The sequence below is a fragment of the Amphibalanus amphitrite genome, unplaced genomic scaffold, assembly GCF_019059575.1.
Source record: "Amphibalanus amphitrite isolate SeventyFive unplaced genomic scaffold, NRLGWU_Aamphi_draft 000102F_arrow, whole genome shotgun sequence".
Taxonomy (NCBI): Eukaryota; Metazoa; Arthropoda; class Thecostraca; order Balanomorpha; family Balanidae; genus Amphibalanus; species Amphibalanus amphitrite.
In genome coordinates, this window is record NW_024881597.1 from 832,923 (window position 1) to 848,315 (window position 15,393).

At 47.5% G+C, this 15,393-nt stretch overlaps 1 protein-coding gene across 1 annotated transcript in view; it reads right to left on the reverse strand.

The window, feature by feature from the left end:
• The window catches only part of LOC122380622 (nephrin-like), a 147,193-nt gene that overhangs the window by 47,310 nt on the left and 84,490 nt on the right, over window positions 1-15,393 (reverse strand). Inside the window, exons 2-3 of the mRNA XM_043363952.1 lie at window positions 1,597-1,729; window positions 735-931 (exon numbers count right to left, since the gene is read on the reverse strand). Of these exons, the coding sequence (XP_043219887.1) occupies window positions 735-931; window positions 1,597-1,729 (330 nt within the window). The remainder of the gene's footprint in view (window positions 1-734; window positions 932-1,596; window positions 1,730-15,393) is intronic.

The following is a 15,393-nucleotide window of genomic DNA, read 5'->3' on the forward strand; positions in this document are numbered from 1 at the left end:
CGGCGATACCAGTGACTAACTGCCACATTCGTAACAAACTGCTGGTGCTAATGCCGTCAGATCGTCCAACCTTTTGTGTGCATTGGTGGCAGTGATGACAATAGCACAGTGGATTACATCGACTGGTCTGAAGTGCTACCAATGCATACAGACTGAGCAAACGTGAAAACACGCAGACATAGACGAATGACCGCGTTGACATGGATAAGTGTGCTTATGTCAAGCGTCTACGAATGGATAAGCCGACTTTGATAAAACTACAACTCGTGGATGCTACAGTCAGCTTATGGAGCAGCTATATAAAATGGAATGAAATGTCATCGATAATAGCATTAGCTACATTTGTTTGCATGTAAGCGCCAAAGTAGCATCACCATTGATAAAGTACTGAAATAAATATGGAAATATTGAAATAATGATGTCATACCATTTGATCGAGCTTGGACCGGGCATTGATCAGCCGGCAAACAGCGAGCTGTGTGGGTGCAGGTCGAATGCACCAACAGCGCGAACATTTATCAAACGCTGGCCCCTATTCACCAGTACCTGTTGGTATACGATTTTGCTTGACGCTGATGACTTGACTTACCAATAAACAGGGTCGAATAAATAGTTACGTTTATATAGCTGAAACGCTGCTAGGTCACAACCTTTTCCCTTTGAGAACTTGATAATGAAGCAACCATTTTGTCGACTAGTAGGTAGAATGGGCATGGATGCCTGTGTGCACTCACTGATGACGGTCAGGTTGACGCGCTGGTTGCGGGTCGGGCTGAGGGTGAAGTCCACACGGCACCTGTAGACGGCCTCATCAGCGGGTTCCAGATGGTCCAGACGCAGAACGGCAGAACGGCCGTGGGTGACGAACGTGGCGCGAGCCCCGCCGCGGCCGTCCCGATCAGAGAACGACCGGCCGCCGCGGGCATCAAAGCTGACGGAGACACGGACAGGTCAGAAGTCACAATAATATGGCGGCGGAGCGACGGCAGGCAGCGCTGGGCAGTGGGCAGCCGTCTGACAGCAGACAGGTCAGAGGTCACACCAATATGGCGCCACGGCAGGCAGCACTGAGCAGCCGTCTGAAGGCAGACACGGACAAGTCAGATGTCACGCCAATAAGCAGGCAGCGATGGCAGCAGGCAGCGATGGGAAACCGTTTGACGGCCCAGACGGCCAGGTCAGAGGTCACACCAATATGGTGGCCACGCAACGGCAGACGGTGCTGGGCAGCTGCCCGCTTCCGTAGCGACGCTACTGATTTAGACGGAAGAGCGGCCACAACAGACTGCGATATATCGTTGTCTCATTTATGGCAGATAATGACAGCGGGAAGGATGATGACATCTGGCGCGACATCAACTCCGCATTAGAGGCCTGCTAACTCCCGAATGATTGTTTTGATTTCACTGTTGCTATCATCTCCATGGCAACCCATGCGTGTTACGATGCATTATTGCACGGATATTGCAAGTCATGACGACTTACGGACAGAAAGCGCCGAATGAGAAAGGCAATTACAAGACACGCATCGTTAGCCACGCACTTAGTCGAAATTACTACTTTTGAGGTCATTGTAGAGTACGTAGGTGTTCTTACGTGTAGGTGGGTTTCCCGCTTCTATTCTTGTACCAGAGGACGAGCACCGCCTGGTCCTGAGGCTCCGCAGTGTCGATGTCACAGGGCAGGTCCACCCCGTGGCCGGCCACCCCAGACACGTGCGTCACGCGACCTGAAACGTGGAAAACCCCGGTCATTGGACGAACATGCACGTATGGCGTAGCTGAACAATGTGTGTGTATGTTGCACAGCGCGGTAGGCATTCAGCGTAGGATTCCACTCACCAAGTGCAACTGCATTATAGTAATGTTGTGTGAATTATGTCATCATCATGCACTCAATTTAGGCAACTACTAGGTACAGGTCGATTCGCAGGAATAACCGTGTAAATCCAACTGCGATGCGTGGGCGGCACATACTGAGCGCGTCGCGCCGCCGCTCTGGATATGCTGTGCCGCCGACTCGGCTGTCCGGCGGCACAGTATACCACCGCAGAGCGAGCCGCGCCACAGCGCAGCGGCCGTCAGGGGAACGAACAGAGTTCGGAACCGTAAAAAAAATATGAATGGAGAGAAATATGCAACATTGATAATCGGGAGGTACTTGTTTCATTGAATTGAACTGATAGGGTGCAGTGCAGGCCTCTACAGCTAAAAGGAAAGAGAACTTCGAGGTTCAAACGATTCGCCATTAGCTGCAGCTCGACCGGACTGTTAAAGATATTTGATAAAGGAAAACGAAAAAGTACCCACAGCATACTACATATAAGAGGTTTAAACAGAAACCAATTCTCAAAATCAGCCGATAACTAAATCGAAATTATATTTCCATCTTGTTCAAACAGCACCAATCTTGTGTCACACAGTTGACACAAGAGTTGGGAGAAGAATGGAAACAATACAATGCATGTCAGTTACACAATCATGGAATGTAATGAAACCTAACAATTCGAAAACTTGTTGGCGACCTTTCCAGTTAACCTCAGCTGTTCGCCCATCCAGCCTGGTAAATGTCTTCAGACATTCGCGCGAAACTTTGGCAATGTAATTATCCCGTCTTTTTATGGCTGAAAGGTCATACAACATGATTTCAACGTGTAGTGACTGGCGTTTCCGCCGACCTTTTCCCATAGCTTGGAAGTTTCGCAGCGTTTCGGCTTATCCGACAACGAGCAGGCCGATAGGAGACATATCGCCGGGCGAAAATGATCAGCGGCGCGTCGAATTGAGTGGCCATCAGCCAATCTCGCCCGAGCAGCGCCGAACATACGACACCGTTAGAAGCGCTCGTCTGCCGGTCGACGGGGCGCGGCATCGCGACCAAGACGACCTCCGGCGACGACGGCGTCCACGTCGTCGGCGACCCACAGACGACGAGCGAGCCTCATCAGTCGCCGCCGTCGGCCGGTCGACGCACGTGAGGTCACTATCCACACACCTCTGAGGAGGTCACAGAGCCGGGCGGCGCAGCGAGCCGGCTGCTGAGGTGACCCAACTCAGTCCGAGCCAGACCAATAAAGCGGCCACCAGCCGGCCGCCGCTGTCAGGGCGACATCTCAATGTGGCCGCGCGCCGGTCCGTTGAGCTGTGAACGAGATTGGGTGGGCGCGGACGGCGCCACCCGCCGCGGCCGACCCCGGGCACTGCTGACGCCGCCGGCGGCTGAGCGGAAATGGAAACCGGCACACAGAGACCGGCCGGCCAGTTACCACCTCAGGCTCACTTTTAGGCAAGAGTTGGGAGTTTACATTAAAAAACTGATCAGCAGGTACTAGGTATATGATTCCCTCATCAAAGTTATCAATTAGCCTACACCTTTTGTTCGTTATAGCTATTCGAGCTTGGTAGGTAAGGTACACACTTTTCTTTTCCTTTATCCCCTAAACACCGTCAATTATTAATAAACGAAATGTGTGAAATATGTAACGCATAAATATGTTTCAGCTCTGCATTGTTTAATTTCTCCGCAAATACGCAAAAGTTTTATTCTAGCCTCAGAAATAAATATTGCATGCAGCACGTAGCGTATTGTGTGCTGCGTAGCATGTGTGTGCAATTGGTGGCTTTCATAAATTTCTTCGCTCGTATCTTTGATTGCCGATAGAAAAAAAAAAAATCGAGAAAAAATACAAGATGCAGCGCATCCAGTGAATTTGTTCGAATTATTGGACATCAATTACAGCTCATGCGAATGGTCGGTGCTTCACAGCAAATAACGGTAGGTCACGATTTTGACAGAAACAAGCTCTTTGGAGACATGCCAATCCACAATCAAACGAAAACTGGCATCCCAGTTTTGTTTTCACCTGGCGTCACATTTCGACACCTTTTTTTTTAAACCCCACATCTGCTCTCCGGTGAATTTCCGGGAAGCACGAAAGATCTCTTTTTAGAAGTGTCCAATCGCCCGATCCTGATCAAATTTGTGTGTTCGTAAGCTTGCTCTGGCATTGCTTGATCTGCCAAGACAGACAAACTTGAGAAAAATCGAGTGACTGTACCTTTTTTGAAGGTTTCTAAACAACTTGTCTGAACTTCACGGGAGAACAAATGTGGGGTTTAAAAAAAGGTGTCGATTTGTCCAATATCCAGGAAGTTACAAACACCTTTCATGAGTATGTGAGAAAATACACATTGTACGACTGTAAGCAGCGTGTAATCCCATTAACGGAAACATAATTTTGCAACAGGAAACAAACGAAAGCTTGTTTGGTCAGTGACTAACCCCATGTTGAAGCATGTTCGCTACAATCCAATCAATTCAACACCGATGTCGTGAAAATACTACACAAGTGAAAGGTGCAGTATATTTTTCCGATAAGTTCGAACGTAAAAATACCCTTCTTCGGGTATGACATTAGATCCGTGACCTGAACGGACAGCTCCATCAGACGGAGTCACGTTTAATGTTTATCATCATCACATACCTCATCAGTACGGTCAGTCTAGGAACAGCCGCCGTTTCCAGTTCCGCTCGTCTCTAACATCAGAGAAGCGATGGTTCCCATCTGGTCCCATACACGTCACCGTCTGGGTCGACTTAACCGGTCATTTAGTTCCGCTAACGGCCTCTCTCGGTCGGTAAGTCGTGGAAGTCATTCAATAAAGGCAAACAGAATGTCTGATCAAAAGCTAACTATTGCACTTATACCACCGCCAATGACAACAACATTGAAAACAAGCCGGAATTAGCATAAGGAATTGAGTTATATAAACCCGTTCAAATAAGCTATAAGCTATTTATATCTGACAAGCTACAAGGTAAATAATCTAAAAGCTATTCAAAGACTCCGCAAAGCTACTATACTAATGATCTATATTTTTGGCATCAATACCGGACATTGCTTATGGGACGGAAGCCAAATGTTCACTTGTTGTTTGTTCCTTGTACTTATGTGGCTCGTCCTTATGCCAGTAAAACAGCGCAATGGATCTGATAAGGAGAATTACATTTTTAATGAAAGTATTGCAGAGACCTACTGAAAATCGTAAAACTTAAAAGTGATGATATAGCAGCAAGGCGACTCCACCACTCCGACGACAAGCCATCATTTAAAAGTATTCGGTCACGAAATCGAACGTAAAACCCCGGTGCCAATCCTATTGGCCGTCCCTAACAAACCAATCACGTACGAACACAGTCTTCGTGACGTAAGGAAATATTTTGCCAATGAAACGGCCACCTTTCTTACTGGGCATCGCTCCACGACTGGGAATTTCCAGAGCTCTATATAGGAAGTGCATGACACACCGCGTGTCTTTGGTAGGGGTGCGGCCATCGCCCCACTCTCCATGACCACAATGTATGGAGTAGTACATATTTTCACACGCAAAAATGGTGCCGTGATAGCACATAAACACTGGACCTCGCCGCGAGTAAGCTAACATTTGACGTTAACTCCCGCCGACTTTTCGCTGTGTTTCCAATTGACAGTCCGGCAACTAGTTTGGATGTTGTTTCGAGTTGGCAGCCAGCTCGGTAAACAGTGGCGGCCGCGCCGGGAACGGGCCGCTCGTCAATTAGACTGTGTTCACATCACTCGGATAAAATTATCACACACGACTTACCAACAGCGCTAAAGCCGCTGCCGCCGGCCGAACTCCTAGTTTGGAGCGTTTTCCCAGTGTATCGCAACGGTAGAGCTATGACTGTGCTCCGAATGATGGGTGGTAAATAGCAGAAAATGATGGTAATAGGGAGAATATATCTGAGAGACACGCAGGTTTCATTACTCATCAGTTGACAATTACCGCTTTGCAAAAAACAAATAATAAAAACAGAACATGTCACTCAGGAATGTAAAAATTGAACATAGCCTAAAATATCCAGACAGTATCCGATTCAAGTTTGCCTTTCATAAACACAGAGAGACGCAGACCACCAGTCTCATAACAGAAAACACCGTTACTGACCATGAAAACTTGCTCAATCGATATCAGCTTGAAACATCTAACCCATTTATATGTATATCCATGCGCGGCTACATTACTACTCGTACATAGGCCTCCTGATGAAAAATGCGCTTAGTGGGTTTAGCAACTCAAGCTGTCCTTCAAGACAAGCAAGCTAAGATAGTGGCGATTGCGCTTTCCCCCTGGCTCAGTCGCCTCTGAATATAGAAACGTTGGTGTTTAACCCGCGAGTTGCTGGGGGGGGGCGTTAAACGCCCCCACTTTTTTCGCCGGGCCATAGCATAAAAACGGCGCGCCGCAGGCGCGCCAAATTTTGGGTACCTGTAGGAAATTGATTGAAGTTTATTGTGACAAAGTTTCAAAAAAATCGGTCGGAAAATTTTTGAGATTTCGAGGTTTTAGTGACGTCATGATTTCTGAGTTTTCGACCAAAAACGGCATATGTTCAAAAAATCATATAAAATCACAGAATAGACATACAGACATGCCGTAAACGCCATTAGACTGTCAATACCATGAACATTCAAATGGCTATCTTCGATTATTGATTATTGTTCCGCATTTTCCAAAATCTTGAACTGAATCTTGGCAATTTCTCGTGACTGCTTCACGACCATGAAACATGAATTTCTTAAATTCAAGTTTTTGAGCCAAACACGTACCCATATGATAAAATGAATGTCACCATCGTGTTCTACGCCCCAAATTACCCATAAAACATGTGTCACAGGCTGCGAATATCAGTTTTGATTTTCGGGGATATGTGCCTACCTGGTTGACCTGACCTTGACCCTGACCTATGCTTGACTGACCCCTACATGGAGCTGACACTCTTGTAGGCCTTATATGATGGATTGTGCACCGTTTGGACAGAGATTATGACGAGAGGCGCCCATTGCGAAGTCCTGAAGTCAATGCTACTGAAAGCCCGATTTCAGGTGTTTGACCTGACCTTGACCCGACCTGTGACCTCAAAATTCAACTTTAAAGTATACTGTAAAAAATATTGACGAGCTATGTGTCAAAACAAGGGTCTCGAAACAGTCACCAGGTTGTCAATGCTTCCGGTACCTACCACTTGACTAGTTACCGCTTAGTTAGCTTACAGGCTGAGAACTATCCAGATCGTTATGATCCGGTATTGTAATGATACCCTAGGTGTACCTTTGTTTTGAAGTGCTGAATTAACTATCAAGGTTGTTTGACGTTTGTTTTCGCCTCAATCCGAAACGAGGAAGACCCTCATCAAATTATTAGGTGAAAGCCAGCCTCAGGATGATCAAAATACTAGGGATAGTTTTGTCATAGTAATCTGTGAAGGGTGAGGAACAAGCCGTAGCAATGCACTCGTCACTAAACCAGCCTGAGATTATTCGCCAGGTATAGCTGCTGCGTTTCCCTACTTGCTGAATCATGTTTGCAACTTTCCATTTCCAGACACTTTTTACGGCAAATAAATTGTTGGGTTATTTGGATGGTGAATGACAATTTTATTTCTATAAATCAATACATTTGTATTTCCGATTGCCCTAAAACTTTTTTTTTAATCGTTTGCGGTAGGTTTTATTGTTCGCAATAAAGTTGCGCACCTGTGAATCCTTCACTTAATGCGTTCCCGGCTTCCCGGCGCCAGTTGCGCTGTGCCGTGCCGCGTTCGGTCGGGGGTGCGCGCGTCTGTGCAGTGCGAGTGTTCATCACTGGGCAAACCTGTATCGTTACCATTTGTGCAGTGTCTAGTTATGAAGAATTGCTTGCCGATATATGACCTGCAGTGATCGACGTTCTGATTCAATAACTTGCCATAAGCCATTATTTTCAACCAAATCGCGCAGAGACGTTTGCAAAGTTGTCGAGGGGGAGGGAACAAGAGCGATTTTAAATGAATTGCTCTCCATGCAGTGCAATAGGACTTAGATTTAATTTTTCGAAAGTTGTGGAGCCGCCCCCGGTGTCCGGCCTGGCCAACTCTCTCAAGAACCGACACCTAACGGAACACTGAAGTTTCACTACGACGATTTCCGCCAAAGTTATGAAGAAAAGGCAAGTGCAAGAAGTACAAAACTTCTCTTGGTAATCAAAACTTAGGTTTGGCAAATTCCAAACCTAAGTCACTACAACTGTGGATATAAATAAGCTGGTTATTGACGGCCAAGCTCTGGCCAATCTGAGGTTCAGACCTATCATCAAGTTCATGAGGCAGCTGCGGTTGGGCGGCTCACGGGCTCCACTGCATAGGCTCAGACAGGTACTGTGCAAAATGTCTTCTGTGTTCTTATAGGTTCAGATATATCGATAGGTATGTGCATGCTTTTAATTCGATTGATATCTGTAAACGGGCGCTGGAAGTGAAGGGTTCGCTTGATATACGAAAGGTGCATTGCAAGAAAGCACATTATTTCAGAAATACACTTTCATTTTATCTTGAGCGTTTTTGGAATGGGCCGGATGAATTCGTCATCAAACTGGTAAGGGATTTCGTTTGAAGACCACCGATATTTAATAATATGATGGTCTTCAAACGAATTCGCTGGCCAATTCGATGACTGGATTGGGCGGCGTAGGATCTGCTGGTCATCTGACTATGGGTTGAGCAATACGTTAGTTTTGACCTAGTTTGAGCTTCATTCGTTAAGTAGGAACAAGACGATGCTTCTTTTGAGCATCGTCACTAAACAAGCCGCCCTCGTTTTGACATTGTTTTTCGTTATTATTGTTACTAGGTACTTTGTTATCATACACAGCATTAACGAGGACCTGCTTCCAAAACAAGGCAGAAACGCTCCAGCTATTTTTGGGACGTGGTAAAAACTAACCGACACCTGGTAACTGTCATCTGACGAACACAAAACAAGCCAGGGGCTCGCAGCGTGTGTCAAAAGTAGGATGCAAAACTAGTCTGTACCCCCGACATTTAGCGTTGAGAATCATTTGACGAGGGGCTAGTCAATATTTTTTACAGTGATACTCATCTGAAGCGTCTCGTCGCGTTCTTTCGTTTGCCGCCTCGTACGTTTCGCTGCGCCTATTGGTTCTCGAGTTATCGGCTGGGGGCGTTTAACGCCCCCCCCCCCCCAGCAAACAGTGGGTGGCGAAATACCCCAGCAACTGCCGGGTTAAGTACTGATGTGCCCTCAGACATCATTGCCTTGGTGAATTTTCCTTTTTGACTCTCACCGAAAAAAAAAAACAAGCTAGGATGTATGTACAGTCGCCCATTTATCGCTAGGATGGGCAGAATACTAAATGAACCCGCCAAGCTTTTCATGTTTGCTCCCATATCCAGACGCACATTTTTGTAGACGTTTATTAAATAGTACCGGAAAGATCAAGGAGTGTCGGTTCATCCGCTGCGCACACGAACCGGCGGCTGATACTATTTCTCCGGATGCACGGCTCCGTCTCGCTTCTGAGAGCTGGCCAGAGATTCATACCTTTGATGCGCCTGACTGTTATCTTGCCAAACGATGAATAATTAATCCCTATTTATAAAATTATGTCAACAGAAACCACACGGTAGAGTGGTTCAACTCACTGCAGCACTCGGCACAATAGAACGAAAGTAAGCCTATAGACAAATGGAATATCAAAAAGGAAATATGTACATTCTGAGCTTTGTGTATCAAGTCAATACCACCGCAGTACAACAAAAAACGTTACTGAATCAAACTGTACCAGGCTTCTACGAGTCTGGTAGAGCTCGTACCTAGCGAATACCTATTGTTTGTCTATTTCAAACAACCTGCGGTTATTCACCAGCTGTTTGAGCTCCGCGTTGGCCCTCTTCAGCTCCGCTCTAAGCCAAGGTCTGTCATATCTGCAGAGTCGGCCTTTCTGAAGGCCGTGAGTGCCGACGGGCCGCGGCGGTCTCCTCGGTCATGGCTTCATCCAACTATAGCCCGCTAAAGATAGCTGTTACGGCTGTAAACTCCACGCGGGGCGTGTCAAATGTTTAGCATAGTTGGGGCGGGTGCAGCGGCCTCCTAGTCTGCAGCTTCCGACAGCAGCGGCCGAATGGGGGCAGGCCGTGACTCAAACAATAGGGCTGCTGCCCAGACCAGCACGCAAAATGGGTCAGACCATGACCTAGACACAGCCCTCTGCTGCCCAGACTAGGGTGCAGAATGGGGACAGACCGTGACCCAAACGAAGCCCTCTGCTGCCTAGACTAGGGAGCATAATGGGAGCAGACTGTGACCCAAACGAAGCCATCTGCTGCCCAGACTAGGGCGCAGAATGGGGGCAGACTAAGACCCAAACGAAGCGTCGAAGCCCAAGGCTGCCCAGAGCAGCAGTCGAATGGGGGCAGGCCGTGAATCAAGCACAGTCCGCTGCTGCTCAGACCGGCGCACAAAATGGAGGAGAGACCATGACCCAAACACAGCCACCTGCTGGCCAGACCTGACCAGACCATCATGCGGCGGGCAAAGCAGCACTTCCGAATTGGGAGGATCACGAGGAGCGCAGCAAGACTGAAAGAAACGCTCATCGCAAGATTCCTGTTGTTCAAAATAAGTATGAGCCAGGGAGGGGAGCGCCTATACCGTAAACGTGATAAGAAAATGTAATCAAATTCCGAGGGGGATAGATCCTGTTCCGCACCGAAGAGAGCTCAAGACATCAAGAGCGTCAGTTTATTACAGAGGACAGGGAAAATCCCCAATGATACACAAATCGTACTTTATCGTTGATTCGTGTCACCATCGTTCAGCATTTCAGACATCGGATCGAAGAGCAATTTCGCTATCAGTCTGGCGATCCAGTGTTGAGCTGAATTAATTTGGTGGTCGTGATCCGGCGCTGGAGCGGCGGCTGTCGATTTGTAGGACCCCCTTCCCCTCCCCCCTGACAGGACAGCTGATCGGCAGCGGCCGCTGATTGGCGCTCATCGGTCGCCCCATCAGACGGCTTTCCGATGGAGCAGTGTTTCCGGGCAGAGGGTGCGGCCGCCCGGCGTGACGACTGCACTGTCTGAAGAGAGCACTGAGAGCCCTGAGGGGTCTGAAGAGAGCAGCAGTGGAGGGAGTGGCACACAGCCCAGCACATGGAGCTATATAGAGAGCGGCGATTCAGGCCTAAAAGAGACTCAAACTGTTCAGTCTTTACTCTGCAGAGCAATGCGCGGCGGTTCAGGCAACAGTATCCAGGCATCGCATCGTTTCCTTTTGAAAAAATTGTTGCACTTTCCTCACAGCACATTGGCGCTCTAAAGTGTTGATAATTTTACTCTCTGAACTGAGACATTATCACTGGCCTCACGGTAAACGAATTTAGGTTTTGCTCAGCAGTCCTCCGGGGCTATAAATTCAAAAATCGGACCAATATTCCCGGAGATTGAAGGGACTCCATGTAGAGCCCCTCCCACTTTCCCCAATCAGCCGCGTTATGAAATATACCCCTGTCGTGTGCGGGCTAGGCTAATCAAAATAACAATAATGCATTTAATTTCATGTTTTCTGATGCGCCCTTTAAGGATGTAATAATTCACGTTGATAGCAGTGGGCTCAGGTGTCCTGTGCAGCCCAACGTGGTGATTTCGGCGCCTAAATGCTGCAGCAAATCCAATTAATTTGACACCAAGTGATGATAGTACAATGTTCAAAGCGGTTCACAGCCTGGAACCAATTACAGCGTGCAGCCCCAGTAAATGTCGATAAGGAATCCCACCGTCTGAGCTACGAGATATCAGGTTGATTTAGATCCACGGATCAAGGATATGCATGCACTTTTTGTGTGTACGTTCATTACAGCATGAGAGAGATTCAGCTTGCGATCGGACGGCGTATTGCAATATGTCCCGGCTGGCTGCACACTTGCACAGTGACTCTGAGCTGAAGTTTCGAAACTAGATCAATCAGTGTTATATAACCGATGTGTGGACAGTCCATTCTAACTGACGTGTCAGTAGTCGACCATGATGGAGCTGGAAGAAAGGCTCCGTCCTGACGCCTCTATTGAGACATCTGCAGGGCGGCCTTGCGCACTGACGCTTCTCGTTGGATGGGTTCTTAGGAACAAAACTTGCTACCTATTTTTATTTATAACAATCAACCACGGTTTTATGTTAGAATAAGTATACAAAAATTTCAGCAAAGAACCTGACTCCTATACCTACACTTCGATTTTTATCGCTACAGGGAATATTTGATGCAGCAGGTGTGCTGGTGAGTGCTGTGTTATCTGCACTTGCAGTGTGAGTCGTTTGCGCTACGTTAAGATATTGCGTTGTGAATTATTTCTTCAACGCTTAGTTCAAGATTAATAATCACATTAAAACGTAGTCAGGGGCCTGAATCCCCCGTCGACGCTTTATGCTAGCTGATGTGAGCTGCCATTCGACAAAAAAAAAAATGACCGAAGCGTTCTAGCATCTACAGGTTTTTCAGTCCACATGCCCCCACCAAAGACAAGGCTCACTCACTTACAGCACCGGACATATGCACTTTCCATGGCGCATATATTCCGGTAATCCCTAATGTCAATGGCATACCATTCAATCTCTATAAATATTCGCACTTCTAGTTCTCAGAATCGCTAAGTGCGGTTAAGTACGTGCGTGTGCCCGTACATATATATATTCATACGCAAAGTGCTGGAGAAGACCAGACATTGCCGGAAATGCTGGGGAAGCCTGAGCTGTGTTATGTGTTATTTCTGATTGATTATGCGAGCCAGCTAATGCTTGAGTGGTGCCTCTTGCTCCCATGACACGAAAAAACAGAATTATCGCATTAGATTAGTTTTTTTGCTGCTTGTACTGCACATTCCCGATGGCATGTATATTATACATCATACAGTAATGTCAAGTAGGCCTCGTAGTCCTGTAGAGATAGATGTAAGTAACTTGTTGACTTGCCTGACACAATAAGCGTACAGCGCGTTTCCGTGTCATCAGCAAAAAAAAAAGATCGCCTTGCGCATTAGAAATACCTTAGTGCTACGAAAGTCGTATAACATATCGTGCAGCCATTTATACAATGACTCAGTGAACCGACATCATTTTCATTTCAGTTGAAACCAACGCCACTCACTGTATATCTCAGAAACACTTGAAAAAAAATGGAAAAAAAGAAGGAAAGAGTTTGGGAAAGAGTTGGGGAAATCTTGGAAGAAGTTGACAAGTTATGAATTAGAAAAAATGAACAAAAAAAAATCAAGTGAATATAAAACAAATATATATGAAAGCTTGAAACATTAGTTCTTTGATCATGCATATTTCGACTTCCCTTACCAACCGGTCTCTGACCATGAGCTTCCTCAAGCCCTCTGAGCAGCAGCGTTTATTGCTCGGTTGATCGGAACTTCTGAATGGGAGGCACTATGGACGGCGCGGTCCCGATGGCGTGGTCTCGGTGCCCCTATACGCGGCGTTCCGTGTCTGCCGTGGAGGCATTCATCACGGGCGGCTGTATTAGGACTCACGGCCAGCACGTGCCGCAATAAGGCAGCGGACCGGCCCGGCGATAGCCGCTGTAGATCATACCAACAGCGTGCCGTGGAGCCACGCGCCGTGGTGGAGGCGAGTGGTGGGGCCGGCGACACAGCTCAGAGGACACCACTCACAGGACCTGATGGTGTTACTCAGAGGAGTTAGTCTCGCTGACACTACTCCAGAGATCACACGACGCAGGCACCAGTCCTGGCAGCCACCTTTGTTGATGTTTTACATTTTTTGACTATTTACTCGGATTGGATCTGGTTTATGCAGCGTGAATGTTATAAATAGGTAAGTCTTTTTCGTAAAACATTACAATTACATGTATGGGAATTCCGCAAATGCCAAACGGATTAACTTTCAAAGAAGTCAAGCAGCGCAGCAGCTTATCCAACGTATAGGCCACAGTTTCAGCGATTCTTTCATCACTTGTACTTGAATAAATGCAGGTATTTTTCAAGCGGTTCAATTAATTCCAAACGTAGCGACCTAAAAGCAAAACAATAAAACCACAGCCAGGACCACTCCTATGCACCTTTGCCAGCCTTTTGGAAATAAAAGATGCTGAAGCCGAGGATGGTCCACATGGGATGGTAGACGCCGTACCAAATCTCCAGAAAGCCGCGGTCGTGTAGGACGGACTAGCTCGGGCGGCGACACGAGAGGGGCCGAACAGTGCCGGACCGGGACATGGCACCACTGCACACCAGTCCTCCGCCGAGGGAGCAATCGATAGTGGGGGCATGGGGGAGGGCGATGGCGAAGGGAGGTGTCCAGAAATGACGAGCTTTGTCCCAAGGGAATGCAGAAGGAAGGCACCAAAACGCCAACGAGACACTACCATTACCCATTATCCATCCCCATTACCAATGATCATCATGAGTTATAAATAGATCGGTTGAAGATCGCTGGCGAACGGAATCAATGTTGAAAAAAGTGAGCCTGAGACGGAAGCAGAAGCAGGCCAGTGGCGAGTCCAGAAATGGGTTCCACTGTGTTCGGGCTGGGAGGGACAGCTGTAGCGCAGAGACTGAAAGGACGTGACAAGTGATGACGGCCAGTCGAGGGGAGATGGTTGAAGACTCACCAAATCATGTGACTTGAGTTATGTAGAAAACAGATGTGAGTTTGACTGCTGGGAATAAGTTATTTTTTTCTAGACTTACCGAAGTACAGCGTACGTATATCATAAAACGTCATCGCGCCTCCTTCAGCAGGGCGACGGACGTCGTTGCTTACCTGAAACAAACAAAAAATCATGTCACACACAGGATAAGCTATATTCCGCATCAGTCATATGGGATAGGATGCTCAGTAGTATGTAAAAGGCAATTATATCTTAAGAGATGGACACAACCCGGATGTGTTGTGCCCGTCTCATAAGGGTTAGGATGTCTGTGACACGTCGTGACAGGGCTGGGACGTTTGTGGAGTATGTAGACCGTCTGAATCGATGTTCAAAATGATCACAATGGCTTAGAATTCGATTTCACCGTTGCATTACGTACACAACTTTACGGACTTCTACCTTAGGCAAGTGCAGTTTTAGAACTAGCTTTGCCACACTGAAACTGTGTCCCACCTATAATGTAACTACCGACTTGTGTATGGAGCCTTTTCGCGGCGCCGACTCGCTACAGGGCAGCGGCTGCCGTGGCTGGTGGGCCGAACAAAAGACCTGGCCCACTGGAGGGTTCGCTCGCCAGTTAGCGGTAAACATCGACAGAGCACAATGCGCCGCGCCAGCAGCCGCGTACCCTGAACAAACAGCGGGCTACCGCCGACGGCAGCATTACCCGAGACAGCCGAGCCTTTGGCAGCGGGACCGATGGAATGTATCGGATACGAGCGCCAGTTGGGGCGTTCCACGACAGATCGACCAAGCCATAACACCCTACCTCTCAGATTTTGATGAAATTGCGTCCTTGGGGTTATCCGTACCGTAGATTCTTAATCTCTTATTTTTAGCGTCATACTACGAACGGTTTACGA